Raw genomic sequence first — 19,459 nt, 5'->3', positions numbered from 1 at the left:
GTGACACCTCAGAATAGTTGTGGAAGTGACTAACATTAGTATGACAGAAAGGGAATCTGAAACAGTAAAACAGGTGTCTGAACATCAGTTCTTTTTGTCTCTTTGACAGTACCTTTCTTCATGAACGGTCTTAACTGAAATGATATTCACAATTCAGTGGAAATTTTCCAGTAAAATCCTATCTTTTCCATAAAACTCAGTACTACATAGGAGAAAATGAGTACTTACTTATTTCTGAATAGAATAGTAAAGCAATACAACAAACGCTGGTAAGAGTTCTAAATCTACACAGCAGCTATACGTTGGTACTGCAGTGAAGAAATATTTTACAAATACCTATCCAGAAATGTCCAGTAAAACTTGTATTTTCCCTATGCAATAATAAGGCTATAATTTTCTCCAGGTACATCATTGGCTTAAGGAAACAAGCAGCCACAGTGAAAGAGAAGGCAAACAGGAAAAGGAAAATAACAAATATTTAAATTAACACCCTCTATTCAGTAATGACCATTGCCCATAAAGACAAAAAACTATTTTGCATTGTCCTGGCTTCCCCAAAACAATGTGAGCTAGTTCTGCAGTAATAATTATGCCACAAATTAAAAAGCCTCAGCACTCCATAATGGTGGGGAACACCTCTTGTAATGTGAGAGCATCTCAAGAAGCATGGATTTTAATTTAACCTCAAAACCTGAAAGACATTCTTGTTAGTTTTTAAAACTTCTGTGGATTGCAAAGAAAGATGTAAGAAAACAGAAGAAGGGAAAGGGTAAAGAAGGCTTATCTGACTACAATATTCACAAATATAGAAAATCTTGGTTGAAGATATCTATGAGGCCTGTTTTTGTTGATCTCTTTCTTTCATGGCAACGTTGGCTGCAAAACTTTGTGCTGAACTTTCTCTTCCTGCCTGTATACCCACTCTATGTTCCCAGCAAACTAAAAAATTATATTAAAAGAACTGTTTGGCAGATTACACTGTTTAAGAGATTAGTGAATTTAGTTGGGTTTAAAAAGCCTGCAAAAATAAAAGCTGCACTTAAGTATAGGGAGTGAAGCGTCTCTATTCAGTGTGGTCATGGTAAGTAATACCAGAGTGCCCACTCATGATACGGGAGATAGAGTACTTAGGTTGTAGGAGATAAGCACCTATCTGCTGCACTTAAGCAATATGCCTACTGGATGAATCCTACTGGATAGCCTGGATGAGAGCCCTGCTCAATGGCACTGGCGTGAATTTTACATGTAGCTCAGTGGATAGCAAAGAGAACAGTCTCTGGAAGGGGGAACAGAACCTCAGCCCTGCTCTGTCTCTTCACATCCTTTGGCCACAGGTGAGACAGATTGCACCAGGCCTGTAACCTGAGCAGCATGAAGAGCTCCTGCCTCTCCTGTCAGGGTGACTTTTCCTACCTGTAGGCTATTACGCTAAAGAACCCTCTTGACATTTCCTATTAGATGTGGGAGAGGTAGATTCAATGAGATTTAATTATCCTCTGGAGATGACTGTATTAGTTAATGGGATAGAAGTGCCAAAGTTAGGTGGACTAGTTCACATTCTTCAAGTCTTAAAGACATTTTCTTCTATCCATTGACTATGTAGGGAGTTTGGGTGGAGATTTTGCCTTCTCAGAGGCAAACACCTAACATTTCTGTGAGATCACTTAAATTTAGATAAACTAGATTAAATTCATACATTTTACAAAAAAAATAGTCGAAAAAAGCAAGTCTAGTTCTTTGCAATCAGATACCAGAAAAGCAGAACTGCTAAAGCTCTTTTGACAATGTTAAATCAGCTGAATTATGTGAGAAGCTGCAGCATGTTGACACACCATAGGAAGTTTTTCATCCTTTTTATTACCTTACAAAATCACCTTAGGAAATAAACACAATGAATACAATATATTCTGCTAGGCAGGTAACAGATTCTTCCCAGGAGAAAACTGCTGTAAGTTTGCATGATCATTCACCGACAGATTTATAAACATTTTTGGAATCTGGACATATATAATTTTACTGGGCTTTATTTATTAAGACATCTTGTCTGTACATAGGAAACCTACGAAACATGTAAATAAATTATCTCTACATAGATTAGTTGCACATATTCAAATCTACCTCTGAATAATTAGATCTAAACGAAAAAAAAAAAAAGTTTGTCTTATGACATTCAGAAAGTAGCCTCACGAATCAAACTGGAATTTATCATGTTAAAGAGCTAAAGAGCTAAACTGTGTATCTCCATTGACCTTACACCATCTTTCTGCTAATATAGCTAAAAGCAAGTGTAAGGATTAATGGGCATCAAGTTCTTCCTTGGTTGCATTTTATGTTGTATTTTACGATACTGAACCATTAAGTAGTAACACATGAGATGAGCAGGCATTCTTTAACTATCTGGTTGCCTCCTTTCCAGAAAGATTTTATGCTCTTCTCAGTCTTTATACCTAAAAAATAGTGACTACCTGTCTTATCACAGGAGATGTCATATCAAAGTAGGATTTAGGAATCCAGTATGTACACTTTAGTCATAAAGCGCTCTCTTGACAGACTACCCAGGAATAATGGATAATTGTCTCATAAAAAGCCAAAATTGGGGAATAAAGAATTGATTACATGCATCAAATATAAAAATGTATAGTCATTTTAATATCTATCAAATATATGTGATTAATATATGCTGAGACATTATTCCATAAAGAAAAGATTGCAGGTTTGATTTCAGAGAGGAATGAAGCAATAAAAGGTTGTTACATAAATTTTTTATAGATTTAATATATTCTTCCTTCTTAACATTTATCACCTATTAAATATTATTTTCTGTGTACAGATTTGTATGTATACATACACAGATACACACATATGAAAACAGTTTACTTTTTTTCCTTTAGTCTTAAAGATAGGGTTTAATTCTATGGTCTCATACTGTTCTTTCCCCAAGTGAAATAACCCTGATGAAATTTAGGATTCTGTGAAGAACACTGCATCCTGGGGACTTCTGTTTCACTTATTAGCAAAGTTCAGAGTTATTTGTATTGAAGAATCAGGACAAATGCAGAAAAGCAAAAAGCCCCTCATGTTTAAGTTAGCTACAATCCCCAACAGATCTATTTTTATCCACTTTTTGCCAGCAAGTTCCTAAATCAATTCAAGAAAACAATGTAAATTAAATATTTTCATTCATGACCAATAACTTTTACAGGATTCCTAACTTGAAACACTATCAGAAGGGGTGGAAAATCAAGCAATTGCAAAGAAGTCAATGAAAGCTGTGCTTTATGTTACTTTCTAAGTTAGAGTTATTTAAGACTAAATTTGTCTCAGGTGGTTCCATGAACGCAGTAAAGAAAATTTTCCTTCATTTCACTGTACTACAGTTTCCAATTAGGAATGGGGTTTTTTTATTTTTTTTTTTTACTGTAATATTGTTCAAAAAATTTTTGAAACAATTTAAAAAAAGAAAAAAAGCAGAAACTACTTATATGGCCATTATAAAAGTTCAAAAATATAAAAATCCACAAAATAAATTAATGATCCTTCAGTGCAGTAAGTGACAGAGTACCATGCATGGGGAAATGAGAATGAAACATGGTGGTGCTTCATTCTCAGTTTTTGACTTCATTACCTCAGTGATAGTCTTTGAAATAAGTTTTGTATGTAATTACCTCAATTTCTAAAATAAACAAACTAGTGAAAAAAAGCCCCAAATATTGCTGCATTCATGTTGATGCTCACAGAGATGATCAGTATGGCTATAATTTCAGACTTTTCAGACTTTCTCTGCAGATGCCTGCCACTTAACTATGTGAGGTGTTTTTTAGGAGATAAGAAACCTGTCACAGTTTCATAACACATTTTGTTAGCAGAGAAATGGGATTTGGGGCTCACTTCCTCTGCAGCATATTCTGCCTAGTGGTCATCTGTTGTTTTGCCCGCTTCCCTGTCAGCTGGGCTTGTTTGCCCCAACCTCTTTAAACTGTCCCAGAATGACTGAAACTCCGGTCCTCTCCCCCCAGACATCTGCCTCTACACGCGACTCCATTCTCTTCCTCAGGCAAATATAAACTCTGTACTATCAGAATGCGCTGGATGTCTACAGCACTTTATGAAGCAAGACAACCACACGGAGAAAGTGCTTTCAACACATTAGCCTACTAATAATGTATTCCCTGAAGTGTTTTATGGCTTTTTGAGTGCGTTTCAATTTTGTGTTTTGTTTTGGGGTTTTTTTTAATTGGTTGTGGAAGAAAGGCAAAACTTTTGATGTACCCACATTTTAGAAATATGTTTTGAAAGTGAGTAATAGGAAAGGGATGTGAAAACAAGCTAACTTTGTTTTAAAATACAAATAATGATATTCGTGTTTGGTTTTCTTTAAGACAGCAAAGAGGAAGGACACAAAAAGAAAGGTTATTATTGCCTAGTGTCCCAGTTCCTATTGCTGTTTTATGATTCAACAGCCACTCTCACTTAAAATAAACCAATTGTGGAATATTGAACAGTTTACTGCACAACAAAAGCTAGGTTAAAGGAGCTGGAAGTCTCCAACTGCTACTGAAAGGGCAGCTTGGCATTTTGGCAGGAAAGGGCAACTTATAATGAGTAGTTTCTTTTTCCATGTGCTACCTCTCTGCAAAAACCCAAGTGGCTTACCTGAGTAGCCAGTCAGACTGCTCCTACTTCCTTTATTCTTGTCATTGTTTCTTTGCCCCGTTAAATCGATGAGATTTTTTTTTCCTATTTTTATTTTCTTAATTACCGGTTCCTTGCTACTTTTCACCAGGGTGGATTGTTGAGAGCATGTGTGACATCTCTCCAAAGCATCTCATAACTAAACAGATTATAGTCTTTATTATATTGTGTCAACTTAAGCCTTCAATAATAATGGAATGAAGGAAGAGAAAGAGTCTCAGAGCTTAATATAAATCCTACATAGATTAAAGAATTTATTAAATATTCTGATGTTTTGCTTTTATTTAAGTACTACTGCAAGGCTACAATTTAATTTTACTTCATACAAAATTGGATGAATCAGATAAAGTGCATTCTTTGCTGTGTGACAGCATCAAATAGAAAACTGCAAAAATATTCTCTCTGCAATAATGTGGGTTTCCTTTTTAAGGCTTAAATTTAACAGGTAAATAGTGGCTCTTGTTTGAAGGCTATTTAAAAATAAGGGCTTTTGATTTTATTGCTTCTCAGGACATTGTTTCTCTTAAATTTTATTTTAGAACTGTACAGTGGTCATTTATAGGAATACAAATAGTAGTATCTTTATTAGATATTATTGATCGCTGCAAGACTTGTGATACTATGTACAGCAAAACTGGAAATATATTAAAAATAGCATTAATAGATTTAACATTTGTTAGAAAGTTGGTACAGAAAGGCCGTTTTAATTTCATTTGAAAAGCTATCATGACAAACTGAAGTTTACAATGTATATTCCAAATAAAGACTGCAAGACTGCATGTCTTAATGATGAATGCTGTCACCATAATCAGAATGTGTCATAACAAATTCTCCAACTATGAAGACAGAAGTTTCTTGCTACAAATTTCCCAGAGAAAGTGACTCTTCTGGAAGAAATACCCTGGAAGAAGTATTTCTCAAATAAATATTATTTTCTTGCACTGTTTTCCTGACCTGCCACTTGCTAGATATTGTCCTTTAAACTCAGGTACATTATAAAAGTGTAGATGAAACACATTGGAAAACCAGCAATACAATATGGCAAGACTAATAATTTCTCTGCAGACAAATCATTACACCCAGAAGGATATATCTCACAATTCTTCAGTCAACAAGATACAGGCAACAAGTAAATAAAACAAGACATGCAGCAAATTGCCCAAAATGTAAGTAAATATGAGACAAGGCCATATGTAACACTTGATAACAGTGATATAGAAACAGATGTGTTTTTAAATGTTGAACTGGTAACATCCCACACTGAAAAAAGGAAGATGAAGAGATTTAATTTGATGCTGCACTGACTACATTTATTCACTAAGAGCTATGTGCCTTAAGAGAACCATATATGGAAAAGAAAAATGGCAGCAGTATGTTACAAGCATATTCCTTTCTGAATTCTAAATGTTCCCACAGAGACCTAAATATCAGTATTGGACTACCTCTACAGGCTTCCCTTTAAAAAGTTGAGAATGGGATGCAGAACAAAAAATTGAAGTTTCAGAACTCTGTAAACATCTGAATGCCTAATACTGCTTAAAAAAAATAGTTGAACGTACATTTATTTGATAACACCCAATTTATCTGAGCAGTATCTTTAAGATTTCCTATAATCATCTGTTGTTTTGGTCTTCAGTTTACAAGGAGATTTGCTCTTAAATTATAGACAGTATGTATCTTTTGCAGTACTACAGAATTTACCATTCTATGAGATTTGATACTAATGCTGATCTTTTTGGATTTGCTCCAAACATGTATAACTTAGTAACCAACAAAAAGTTAAACATTGTTGTAACATACAATTCACAGGGCATCTAAGAGCATACAATCCCTGAAAACTCCGAAATGACTAACCAACCATCAGAGCATCCTGATGGTCTGCCACAGTATTTCAACTAAAAAATTAAAAAGTGAAATCTGTTCAATTCATATGTGACATTGATTTATTCACATAATATAACATTCCACAGTACGTTCTTACTGGTGGTAGCATCCACCAGAAAAATGAGACATGTGCTGCTAATTTATTTCAATAACCTACCAAACACTGAGTGCAGTCCGGTGTTATTTTACTCTTCCCACAAATGGAACAGATCATATTATTCTATTTTTTTTCCTCCTGTTTTGTACTTTTTTCCTCTCACTCTGCCTAGTGACTTACAGAATCCCTGTACAATTATTCAAATTCAGCACTGTAAAGATAAAGTATTATTGTTCTTTTTTCTCCAGTGAAAGTGAGGACAAATATTTTTGTCCTCAGTAGCAGTTTCATTAGGCATTACATTTTTAACATATGTTTAAACCCATGATTTCAGTTGAACTTCTGAACTTTTTTCAAAATAAAGGCTTAAGTTCAGGAAAACACACACATTGTGCCAAGCTTATACTCTGTAGACCTCTTACTCCTACTGCTTTCCTGCTATTGCCATGCTTCCACCATCAACATATGTGAGCCTCATTAATTTCACAGATACATGTTTTTTTACCCAGAAAATGTAGCATGATGGAATAAAATGAAGTCACCATGAACTAAATCCTAAATCTTGCAAGATTTTATGGGTATTCTCAAGATAAATTTAAATCTGACTTTGTGTCACCTCCTGCTTGGCAACCTTACCTCAGTTGCCTGTCATTCCTGTCTGATGAATTTCATGTTGTTTCTTTTCTGTCAAGTGTTAGCTTCAAGGTAAGAAGCATAAATGTGCAATTGTTGCAGCGGCTCCAAAGTAAATGATGGAAGAGGAGAGGGAAAAGAAGTATCACTGCTCTCACTATACAAAAATCTGGCACAGAGAAAGCAATGGGAAAGAGTGACAAATATTGAGTAGGGATGATAAATTCCCAAAGAATCTATTAAGCTATATCTTAGAAGATGCTAACTGCAATGTATTTTTTTATTATTCCTTTGTTATAAAGACTTAAAACTTCTGTCCTTGTTTTCTTTCTTTTTTTTTTTTTTTTCTTTTTTTTCCTTTTGGTGGCACTTGACTAGAATATTGTGGCACCCAAACAATTTTCAATTGAATCAAGCTTGAAAAAGACCTTCAGTAAAATCTCATCCCTGCTAAAATAATTTAAAATTTTGACTTTGTGTCCCTTGAAAATTGCACCACATAAATTAGGGATGTATTGGCAACAGGTGGATTTTTCAGAGCACAAGATTCTGGAGTATTTTCTTGGACTCTTCTAGAACAGTTTCTTTAAAATTTATGTGACCTATTTGATACTGTCATCATAAAATTCTTAAAATAAACCCAGATGGTAAAGAACAGAAAAAGGTAGAAGCAGCAGCTTGTTTCTAATCATCTTTGGCCTGTCATCCAAAGTGGAAACAAAAAGAGGTAAAACTTTTTTCTACCTCATCAATTCACAGAGGAATTAGAGTTCCCAAGTCTAGGTTCAATTTAGTGTATTCAGATTTCAGCACATGAATTTTAGTTTCAGGATTGATTAGACTAAACTTTGGGTTTAATATAAACCCCCTTTTTTTTGAGGCTATTGCTAAAATTGATGACTTTTTAACAAAGATTCAGCTCAAGCAACTTCAGTTGGAGAGGAATCCATTTGCAGAAATGAATGGTCATTATGGATCCATCATATCATCAATTATAATGCAATATTAAGTCACTTCCAACAGTACATTTTGATAGTATGCATTTTGGTTGCGTACTAATATATGAGCCAAATCACATTTTGCAGTTTTAAAGGGATGCATTTTATCTCATATGTAATCCTTCCATGGTTTCTAGGGAGCTAAAGAAATGAAAACTATCAGTACCACTCTCAGTATTCTACAACCCGTGAAAGACACTAGTTCTAATTTACTGAATGAGAAGAAAAACAGTGCATACCTGAAGCCTGCCTTTTGATGAAAATTTGAAATTAAGTCAGTTAGATCAGTCAGCATATTGATATTTAATCTCTTCTTTAATAGTCAGAATATAATTTTCTATTTCTCTGCATTAAAACTGTAACTATCTTGTTGCATAATAATACAAGAGTTATCTCACATTGTGCAATGACTGATAGTCCAACCACTGCAGGCAAATTGTGTTTGCCTGCAGACATGGTCTTCTATCCTCCATTATGTTTACTCTCTTAGCAACACTTCCTTTCAAAGATGATGATGTCAAGACATTTTGGTTTTGCTTCTATTCCTGCCTTTTTTTAATCTTCTTGTTCTCTGGTAGATACCAGCTATACTGATGATTCTGCAACTGAGTCACATCGCCTTTGTGTCAGATGAGGGCATATTAGAGCATGACAGAAAAGATTTTGACATTATAATTAAAAAATTTCATTGAACGATAGACTCAAAGATGAGATTTTGGAGCCAGGGACTCACCTTTCACAACTGTAAGATACATATGGTAACATTGGGAGAGAAAGACATGTTATTCTCACCCATGTTTCTGGGCTTTGAACCATCAGATGATTATTTTCAGCCAGCTTGTGTGAAAAAGTAAAACAATTCAGATTTTCTGGTTGAGACTAGTATGCTTTTTGTCAAAATAGCCAGGCATTTCTTTGGCAGATTTATTAAGAGAAACTCTCTCTGGCCCCTCAAAGACACCAGTGACAGGATATACATATCTCCTTAGGTATTAAAGTCTGAACTCACCACCCTAAGGCCCCTTACCAGTCAAAGGAAAGAAAGACATGTCCTGAGGGAATAAATCTCATCCAAAAAGAGATGTCAAAAGTAAATCATAAGGATCACTCTTGAAGCATTCTGCTTTAAGAGCTTTAAAGTTAGGCAGAATAAATCACACCCATATCTACAGAGTCCAGACTGACACCCTGGTAAAGGAAATACTTTCCAAAAAAATTTAGTTTTTATAGTGTGTCTTGTTTTCATCTGCTTCACTCATGAGAATATGTGAGTTAACATTTCTATCAGCTACATAGTATTTAAAAGGAACAAATTATTTTCCATAACCCCTAGATAGAATTAGAAAGTTAACTGAAAACTAAAAATCAATCAATTTGTACAAAATTTCAAATAAAGTCCTATAGCCTGTTTCTTTGGTACTGGATGCCACAGTAAGGGAGAATGTGAGCCAATGCTAACATGTGAGGAAAAATGCTAACATCAACAGTATGTGTATGTCAATAACAATCTTGTAAAGAAAGAAAATATAGGGACTTCTAATCACATCTCATCATTGTTCCGAGCAACAGTTTGGGTTTTTTCTCCTCTGTGTTTCTAATGCTTCTTACACTCACTTATCACATATGCTGTCAAATAACTAATTCTTTCTGAAAACTGACAATTTAAAAGTATATTACAGAAAAGACAGTCTCATTGTTTTCCATAAACTCATATGGGGTATGAACAATTAGGACAGTTCTAAAAACAGATTCATGGATAATTGTCATAAGGCCTAACTCTCACAGTTACTTTTCATGATGTCTTTGAGATGAAGTAAATACAAAGACTGGCATAACAGTTGTATAATTTACTATTTCCACTTTATAAAACATCAGAAACATTGTTTCTGTATTTTATGGAAACTAGTGTGGAATTATAAACTGTACTTATTTTTAAACTGAAAATATTTCATGTAACAACACTGCAATACTAAAATTTGTTACACTAAGCAACCATAATTATATTATCATCAGAACTACATAAAGCATTATCAGATAAAATTTAGGTGCATCTATCTATTGTTATAAGTAAACACACTACTTTAAGTAGCAAGAATTACTAATAGTCTGAACTAAAGATGACAAGAGAGAAAAACATCACCCTCATTTTACAGGATGCCTAGTGAGACAAGAGAGGTTCTATATAGCAACAGCATTGTAAGGATAAATAAATAGCCATAAAGTTGGCTTGTACTGAGTGGAAGCTTGCAGATGGTGGATGAATTCATGTCTGTCAAGTTTTTATAATACAATGACTTTTACATATTGCTGCCAGATGGAACATAGTTTTGCATCTTGAATATAAATCTCTGAGAAATACAACTTCCTTCAGTGTGTTCTCTGTATTTGAAACAAAAGCAAATTCAGAGGCAGGTTTGGGATGCTAAAGCAGATTTAAGGAAATCTGAGAGAATATAAATTAAATTCTCAAGGGCTTCCTTGTTATAACTCAATTCTAAATAATGGAGCTACCCATGTGTTCAGTATTTTTTTGAGGAAAAACAGGAAAGGTATCATATAGACTTCTACAGGCAAAACTATGTGTCATGTATAAAATGCAAAATATATCCTAGGCAGGTCCAGAAGATCTCTCAATTAAACTTACTAGTAGTTTGGCAAAACTTTGCATAACATTTACTCTTGCTTCAATAGAGGTATTTGTCCCACAAGATCAGATCATAGAAGTACAGTGGATGAAGCATAAATGCATTTAATCTTTGCTGATAATGAACATCTGTATCTATACCACAAAAGCATTGCCTTTCTCCATGTGTTGCCTAAACAGACCTAATATCTAATTCAGATATGACTATACCAGTCTTTACATAGATGCGCTTTCTTAAACTATCAAGGAAGCACATAATTATTTTCTTTTATATGTGCTTACCCATCAAACCTGGCTTTCTCCTATGTGTCTGGTCTTCATTTCTAACCCTAGCTGGTATTGCTGAAGAAGTGAGTAACTCTGATAGCAATGAAATGAACTATATGACTGTAGGGGAGAACATTTTCCCATTCAATGATTTCTCATAAAATCTGATTTGTTGACAAACTTGAGTTGACTTCTCTCAGCCAGCCTCAAGCATTGTTTATATGCAGATAATTCTGTGTGTGAACCCATTAGGCTTTTATGACAGTTATAATCAAATATGATTGGGAAATCTTCTGGCTTACTTGGATCCATACTTACATTGTGCTTTGTGAGGTTGGAAATGTTACTTGCTATTGCTTGTAGCCAGTCAATACAGTCTTCAGCAGAGAGACACTGAATTATTCCACTGCAAACCCCATCCACAGCAATTACTTGGAACGCATTTTGCCTATAGACATGTCATAACAAATCAGGTCAGAAGAAAATTTCATCTGTTCTAGCATACCACCTTAACAATACTTGTAGAAATGCCTTTCTTTCAACTACAACGAAGGTCAGCTACTGAACATTGATAGATTCCTGGCTTTCCTGTTTTATAAATACCTGACATATTAAAACAATCATGATAAAAGGTCAACTCACACTATATTGTTTCCCTAAAGCTACAGAAAAATTCCATTGACTAGCTCCACAGAACCTTGATCAACACTGCCTGACTTCAGGAGCCAAACAAGTGAAATAGCTGATGCATCCTAAAGAGTTAAGACTTTAAGACTGTAGATTACAGAGAAGTAAAGTGTGCATTGGACACTGTAGGCAATAATTTGCCAAATTCAGTGGAATCCCAGTACCTATTTCTCAACGTTTGTTTCATTTTTCTAACACATTTTTTTAAACACAGTAAGGCTCCTGTCTGGATATGCTTTGTTCACTGCTCTTCATTATAAAATTTTGATCTGATTCTAAACTACTGATAAAAAAGCTGGAGAATTCAAAATTGATCATTCCAATTGCATTTCTAAATATAGGATCATTAGCAAAATACACTGGAATGCCAAGAGATGTCCAATGATAAAAGCAGTGGCCACCTGGGTGCCTCTACCCCAGCACCAGTCAAGGCACCTACAAAATAATCTGTCACTTTCTGATCTGAGTGCTGAGCAAATACAGAACAAGAGAAAAAATTTAGATACTAAAGCAGTAGCATACCTCATTTCTTCAGTAAATAGCCTTCTTGACTAACAGCCTTTGGAAGGCTCACAGGTGTCTGGCTTCAGAACCAGAAAAACCTCAATATTAATCCATACCCCACAGTAAGAGATTGCTAAATATACAGAGACTACCAAATTCCACTGAAGGCATTCTGCTATAAATCCATCGTTAGTGATCAATTCATGGTTTAAATTTAAGTAGATCATTCAGATTCTTTCAGAATGTCTCAGGCAAAGTGAGTGTTATCTTCAGTGTAAAACTGAGTATCACTGATGACAGTTTCTGACATCTCAAGGCAGCTATCCATTCTGCAAAGGTGTGGGGTTTTCTGTCTTGAAATGATATTCTAGTTGTATAGAATGTAGAGCTAATATCTCTACTATAAAGGTCTTTGTTGCATCTGTGTCAAGTACAGGCTTTTCCTTCAGTCAGGAATAGCATTAAAAATGAATTAAAGCCTTTGCTTTTTGAGTCCCATCATGAGAACTAGCACTTATAGAAGGATAAGCAGATAATATCCTAACATGATCATATGGAGACCAGTGGTTTATCTAAATCCACCAGCTCACTTATCATTTTAGTTGCGTTTTCACACGGATAGTGATTTTTCTTTAAAATCTCAGAGGTATAATTTCAGGTACAGTGTCTCATTTTCACAGTAATTCAGGTAAACTTTTTGAGAAAGATTTATGTAAAGCATCTTCAAGTATTGTAGCTACCATTTATTGACTATATCCTTTATTTTAAATGGTTATAAATATAAATACTAAATTCTTCCAGAATAAAATCCTAAGTAAATCCTTACATAAGAGCATAGCATGATGCACAAATTTTTTGCTTATCCCTTTCAAGAAAAATAGCATTATTTTCAGGACTCCCCGTCTTTCTACTGAGCTTGTTGTAAACCAAAGTACAAATCCAAGGAATCTATTAATGTGTGACATTAAGCTGCACAAGCAAAGAAAATCCAGTATGTTCCAGATTCAATCCTGATGCTTAAATTTCCCTTACAGTACAAAAACTGTGAAACTGATGCATTTGGAGCATCAGACTGTTCCTACTCTTCCTAGGTATTTGATCTGTGCACATACAAGACTTCATTGAGAATATTTCTGCAGCAGTATCAATAAGCAGAGTATAAGAATGCATAGCTGCCTAAAAAATTACTTCTGAATGTGTTTGAGAAGTAGATATCCTTAGTCTTAGATTATCGTAATAGTATTTTCTTGAATCAGTCTACCAATCGAAGTCCATAATACCATACAAACCTGAAAAAATAATTTATTAAGTATGTATTTTGTATTAAATAGAACAAGTAGGAGATTAATTAGTTTATACTACAACAAAAAAAGTTAAGATCTGATGAATTCTTATTCAACTACACATCTCAGTTTCCATGCATTCTAGAACTCAAGAGTTATATTTAAAATTAATAAGCTTTCCAAGATTAACCTGAGTGCTCTCTGGAATTTTATATGAACACCTTCTGGAATTCATGCATTTCAAGAATCCCACTGGAAAAGCTAGAATACAATTATGAGGTACAACAGGGCATGTGATAACAATATGATGTATTTCTGTGCCAGTCTTTTCAACCTCTGAACCATAAAAAGTTATTAGGCTTTATATAGTGAAAACAGCTTTGTAAATATTAAATACAGAAAATGTAATTAATTACGTTCCATTTAATGTCTTCTTATTTTCAATATCCTTTCCTTAATGTTGCTCTTTATAGCAGTCTCTTTTAAAAATAATCTACGTTTCTTTCATAAAATTTTGAGGAGTCACATTTTAAAATATTTACACAAATTCAAAAGACCCTTATAAACTGTCTTGCTAGCAAGATAAAATGTTTGCTCTATGCTTTTATGAAGAAAACACCACTTACTTTCTCATACTTATGCTGCATTTTTGTTTCCTTTAAGTACTCTTACTGCCTCATGTTAGAGAGCACAGAAGGCCAAGAAGAAAATTGAATGGCTATTCAAGGTCTGAGTATGAGTTCAAGTATTTTGTTTTATATGTATATTCTCTTAAATTTATTTTCTGGAAATTCAAATATCAGAAATAACATTACTACATAAAAATATTTCTCTGTAATGTACAATTTGTACAATTTGATCTTTAAGCTTCTGTTTTATTGATGCAGAAGACTGACTTTTAAACTCCTACACCTATGAATAGTTGAATATGTCCTATATGTCCAAATTTTCCATGTGAGTAGTTCAATTCAATATCTTACCTGCAGAAGACATCTCAGATTTGACTGTTATGATTCTGGGCCCTTTATGATTCATGCTCTTAATTATTTCCATTTCAACCATTGTTAAGAATTTTGCTGAAGTTTTTCACAGAATTTAATAAAAAACCCTCATGTGTCTGTGGTGACTGTATCCATTTCCCTCTCAGTTCAGGCAATAAGTCATTGTAGCCTTTGGTTAACACGATGACTCTCTAGGCCATCCATTGTTCCTCAACAGTACAAGGGTCATGCAGACAAGTAAATATGATTTTGCTATTACCAGTCAAAAGCTGCAGGCTTTTTTTAGCTTCACAGTTATCTAGTGGTGAAATTACTATTGCCCAACCTGCTTTAATTTCATATCTGTGAACAGGAAAAAAGCTGGCAGACCTAATTAGTGTATTTCTAAGGAACAACAGCCCTTAGAATTAACAGAGATGGTGGGACGCTGTTGTGCAACTTCCAAATGTTTGCTGAAAACCAATGAGAAGGAGTCAGGCTCTGATAAGAAAAAATAAAATTCACCCCACACAAACCTCAAACTGAGGTTGAGGAACACTCCTCTTCCCCTACTTTCCGGGGCAGATTAGAAACTGACCCCAGAGGGCAGATGGTATCACTTGACTGTAGGACTCATAGAAACACTGTAAGGGTGACAATAACAACAGAGATACTGGGGAGGTTCTGTCACAAAAAAAGTACTTCCAAGAATATAAATTAAGCTTTTCTGTATTAATTAGGTATTTTACATGTGTCTAAAAAGAGGAACAGGAAATTTTAAATCACTAATGCCTGGTGAAACATCAGGATGTAATATAAGAAAGACCAGGGAGAGCCTCCATCCCCTGCTAGATGCAGGAAGGAACATGGTAACAAATGATGAGGAAAAGGCTGAGGTACTTAATGCTTTCTTTGCCTCAGTCTTTAATAACAAAACTGGTTGTACTGATGGAATCCAGCCTCCTCAGCCAGAAGACAGAGACTGGGATAACGACCCTCCCACATTCCACGAGGAGACAGTGACCTACTGCATCACGTAGACAAACACAAGTTTATGGGACTGGATGGGATACACCCGAGGGTGCTGAAGGAGCTGGCTGGGGTGCTCGCCAAGCTGCTTTCTATCATTTACCAGTAGTCCTGGCTGACCGGGGAGATCCCGACTGATTGGAAATTGGCCAGTGTGACACCCGTATATAAGAAGAGTTAGAAGGATGATCTGGGAAATTACAGGCCTGTCAGCTTGACTTCGGTGCCGGGAAGCTGATGGATCAGCTCATTCTGAGTGCCATCACACAACACATGTGCGACAACCAGATGACCAGGCCCAGTCAGCATGGGTTTATGAAAGGCAGGTCCTGCCTGACAAACCTGATCTCCTTCTGTGACAGGGCGACCTGCTTATTGGATGAGGGAAAGACTGTGGATGTTTTTTACCTTGACTTCAGTAAGGCCTTTGACACCATTTCCCACAGCATTCTCCTGGTGATACTGGCTGCTCGTGGCCTGGATGGGCACAGGCTTTGCTGGGTAAAAAAATGCCTGGACGGCCGGGCCCAAAGAGTTGTGGTGAACGGAGTTAAATCCAGTTGGCGGCCGGTCATGAGTGGTGTCCCGCAGGGCTGGGTTTTGGGGCCACTCCTGTTTAACATCTTTATTGATGATCTAGACAAGGGGATCGAGTGCACCCTCAGTCAGTTTGCAGATGACACCCAGTTGGGTGGGAGTGTTGATCTGCTCGAGGTCAGGGAGGCTCTGCAGAGAGACCTGGACAGGCTGGAGCCATGGGCTGAGCCCAACTGGAGGAGTTTCAATACGGCCAAATGCCGGGGGCTGCCCTTGGGCCACAACAACCCCCAGCAGTGCTACAGGCTTGGGGAGGAGTGGCTGGAGAGCTGCCAGTCAGAGAGGGACCTGGGGGTGCTGATTGGCAGCCGGCTGAACAGGAGCCAGCAGTGTGCCCAGGGGGCCAAGAAGGCCAATGGCATCCTGGCTTGTGTCAGCAATAGCGTGGCCAGCAGGGACAGGGAAGGGATCTGACCCCTGTACTCGGCACTGGTGAGGCCGCCCCTCGATTCCTGTGTTCAGTTTTGGTCCCCTCACTACAAAAAGGACATTGAATGACTCGAGCGTGTCCAGAGAAGGGCAACGAAGCTGGTGCAGGGTCTGGAGCACAGGTCGTACGGGGAGCGGCTGAGGGAACTGGGGGTGTTTAGTCTGGAGAAAAGCAGGCTGAGGGGAGACCTCATCAGCCTCTACAGCTACCTGAAAGGAGGATGCAGAGAGCTGGGGATGAGTCTCTTTAACCAAGTAATAAGTGATAGGACAAGAGGGAATGGCCCCAAGTTGCACCAGGGAAGGTTTAGACTGGATGTGAGGAAGTATTTCATTACAGAACACGTTGTTAGGCGTTGGAATGGGCTGCCCAGGGCAGTGGTGGAGTCCCCATCCCTGGAGGTGTTTAAGAGTAGGGCTGACAAAGCGCTGAGGGATATGGTGTAGTTGGGAACTGTCAGTGAAGGTTAATGGTTGGACTGGATGATCTTCAATGTCTTTTCCAACCTGGATGATTCTGTGATTCTGTGATAAGGGGACTTCAATCACCCTGATATCTGTTGGAGGGACAAGACATCAGTGCATATTCAATCCAGGAGGTTTGTGGAACACGTTGATGATAACTTCCTCCTCCAAGTGACAGAGGACTAAGGAGGAGAGGTTCTATGCTGGACTTCAGTCTCACCAACAAGGAGAGTCTCGTGGGGAGTGTGAAGCTCAAGGTCAGCCTTGGCTGCAGTGACTATGAAATGGTGGATTTCAAGATCCTTAGGGTTGCGAGGAGGGTGCACAGCAAGCTCGCTACCCTGGACAGGAGAGCAGAGTTTGGATTTTTCAGGGATCTGCCTGGTGGAGTACCATGTGGTAAAGCCCTGGAGGGAAGAGAGAACTAAGAAAGCTGGTCAATATTCAAGGATCACCAAGCTCAGGAATGATGCATCCTGACAAAGAGAAAGTCAGGTAAGAACATCAGGAGGTATGAATGGAGGAACAAGGAACTCCTGGACAAGATCAAACACAAAAAGGAAGCCTACAAATGGTGGAAGCAAGGATAGCCTGGGAGGAATACAGAGCACCTGTCCAACCAGCAAGGGATGAGGTTAGGAAATCTAAAACCTTAATAGAATTAAATCTGGCTGGGGAAGTTGAGGGGAACAGAAAGGTGTCTGTATGTACATAGGTGATAAAAAGACTAGGAAAAATGTGGGCCCTCTCTGGAAGGAAAAGGGAGACTTGTTCACCCAGGATATGGAGAAGGCTGAGGTACTCAATGACCTTTTTGCTTCAGTCTTCACTGGCAAGGGCTCCAGCCACACTGCCCAAGACGCAAAAGGCAAAGACAAGGACTAGGAATAACCATCCACTGCAGAAGATCAAGTTCAGGACCATGTAAGGAACCTGAAGGTGCACTAGGCCATGGGACCTGATGAGATGCATGTGTGTGTCCTGAGGAAACTGGCAGATGAAGTGGCTAAGCCACTATTCATCATATTTGATATGTCATGGAAGTCTGGTGAAGTTGCCACTGAATGGAAAAGGGGAAACATAACCCCTATTTTTAAAAAGGGAAGTAAAGAAGACCCAGGGAGCTACACTCCAGTCAGACTCACCTCTGTGCCTGGCAGTATCATGGAACAAATCCTCCTGGAAACAATACTAGGTCACATGGAAAATAAGGAGGTGATTGGTGACAGCCACCATGGCTTCACTAAGGGAAAATTCTGCCTGGCAAATTTGGTGGTCTTCTATGATGGCATTACAGTGCTGGCGGATAAGGGAAGAGCAACTGACGTCATCTACCTGGAGATTTGCAAACCTTTTGAGAGTGTCCTGCATGAAATCCTTGTCTCTAAATTGAAGAGATGTGGATTTGAGGGATTGAGCCCTCCGTGGATAGGGAGTTGGCTGGATTATCACACTCAAAGAGTTGTGGTCAATGGCTCGATGTTTAAGGGAAGACCAGTGACAAGTTGCATTCTTCAGAGGTCAGTGTTGGGACCAGTGCTGTCTAACATCTTTGTTGTTCACATGGACAGTGGGATTGAGTGCACCCTCAGCAAGCTCGCCAGTGACACCAAGCTGTGTGGTGGAGTCGATACACTGGAGGGAAGGGATGTGCCATCCAGAGGGACCTGTACAGGCTCAAGAAGTGGGCCCATGTGAACGTCATGAAGTTCAACAAGGGCCAGTGCAAAGTCCTGCACATGGGTCTAGGCAACCCCATGCACAAATATAGGCTAGGCAATGAGTGGAATGAGAGCAGCCTTGCAGAGAAGTACTTGGGTGTAGCAGTCTATGGAAAACTGACTGGGCTGGAAATGTGCGCTCACAGCCCAGAAAGCCAACTGTATCCTGGGCTGCATCAGAATCAGCATCACCAGCAGGCTGAGGGAGGTGATTCTCCCCTTCTAGTCCACTCTCACAAGACTCCCAACTGCAGTACTGTGCCCAGCTCTGTTGCACCCAAAATAAGGACATGGACCTGCTTGATTCAGTCCAGAGAAGGCCACAAAGATGCTCGTGGGGGAATGGAGCACCTTCCTTATGAGGACAGGCTGAGAGTTGGGGTTGTTCAGCCTGGATAAGAGAAGGCTCTAGGGAGACCTTATAGCGGCCTTCAAGTACTTAAAGGGGGCCTACAGTAACAATGGGGAGAGATATCAGGGAATACAGTGATAGGACAAGGGGTAACAGTTTTAAACTGAAAGAGGATAGGTTTTAATTAGCTATAAGGA

The 19,459-nt window shown here is 37.7% G+C and overlaps 1 protein-coding gene across 7 annotated transcripts in view; it reads right to left on the bottom strand.

Annotated features, from left to right (window-relative positions):
• Positions 1 to 19,459, bottom strand: part of SNTG1 (syntrophin gamma 1) — a 211,605-nt gene that overhangs the window by 95,886 nt on the left and 96,260 nt on the right. For all 7 annotated transcript variants that reach the window (XM_026842717.1, XM_026842716.1, XM_026842719.1 and 4 more), the window contains one exon: positions 11,534 to 11,663. In XM_026842717.1, the coding sequence (XP_026698518.1) occupies positions 11,534 to 11,663 (130 nt within the window). The remainder of the gene's footprint in view (positions 1 to 11,533; positions 11,664 to 19,459) is intronic.

The sequence above is a fragment of the Athene cunicularia genome (genome assembly GCF_003259725.1).
Source record: "Athene cunicularia isolate RWA chromosome 2 unlocalized genomic scaffold, athCun1 chr2_part1, whole genome shotgun sequence".
NCBI lineage: Eukaryota > Metazoa > Chordata > Aves > Strigiformes > Strigidae > Athene > Athene cunicularia.
Note: the sequence above shows the minus strand (reverse complement) of the source record. Positions and strands in the feature narration are given on the sequence as shown.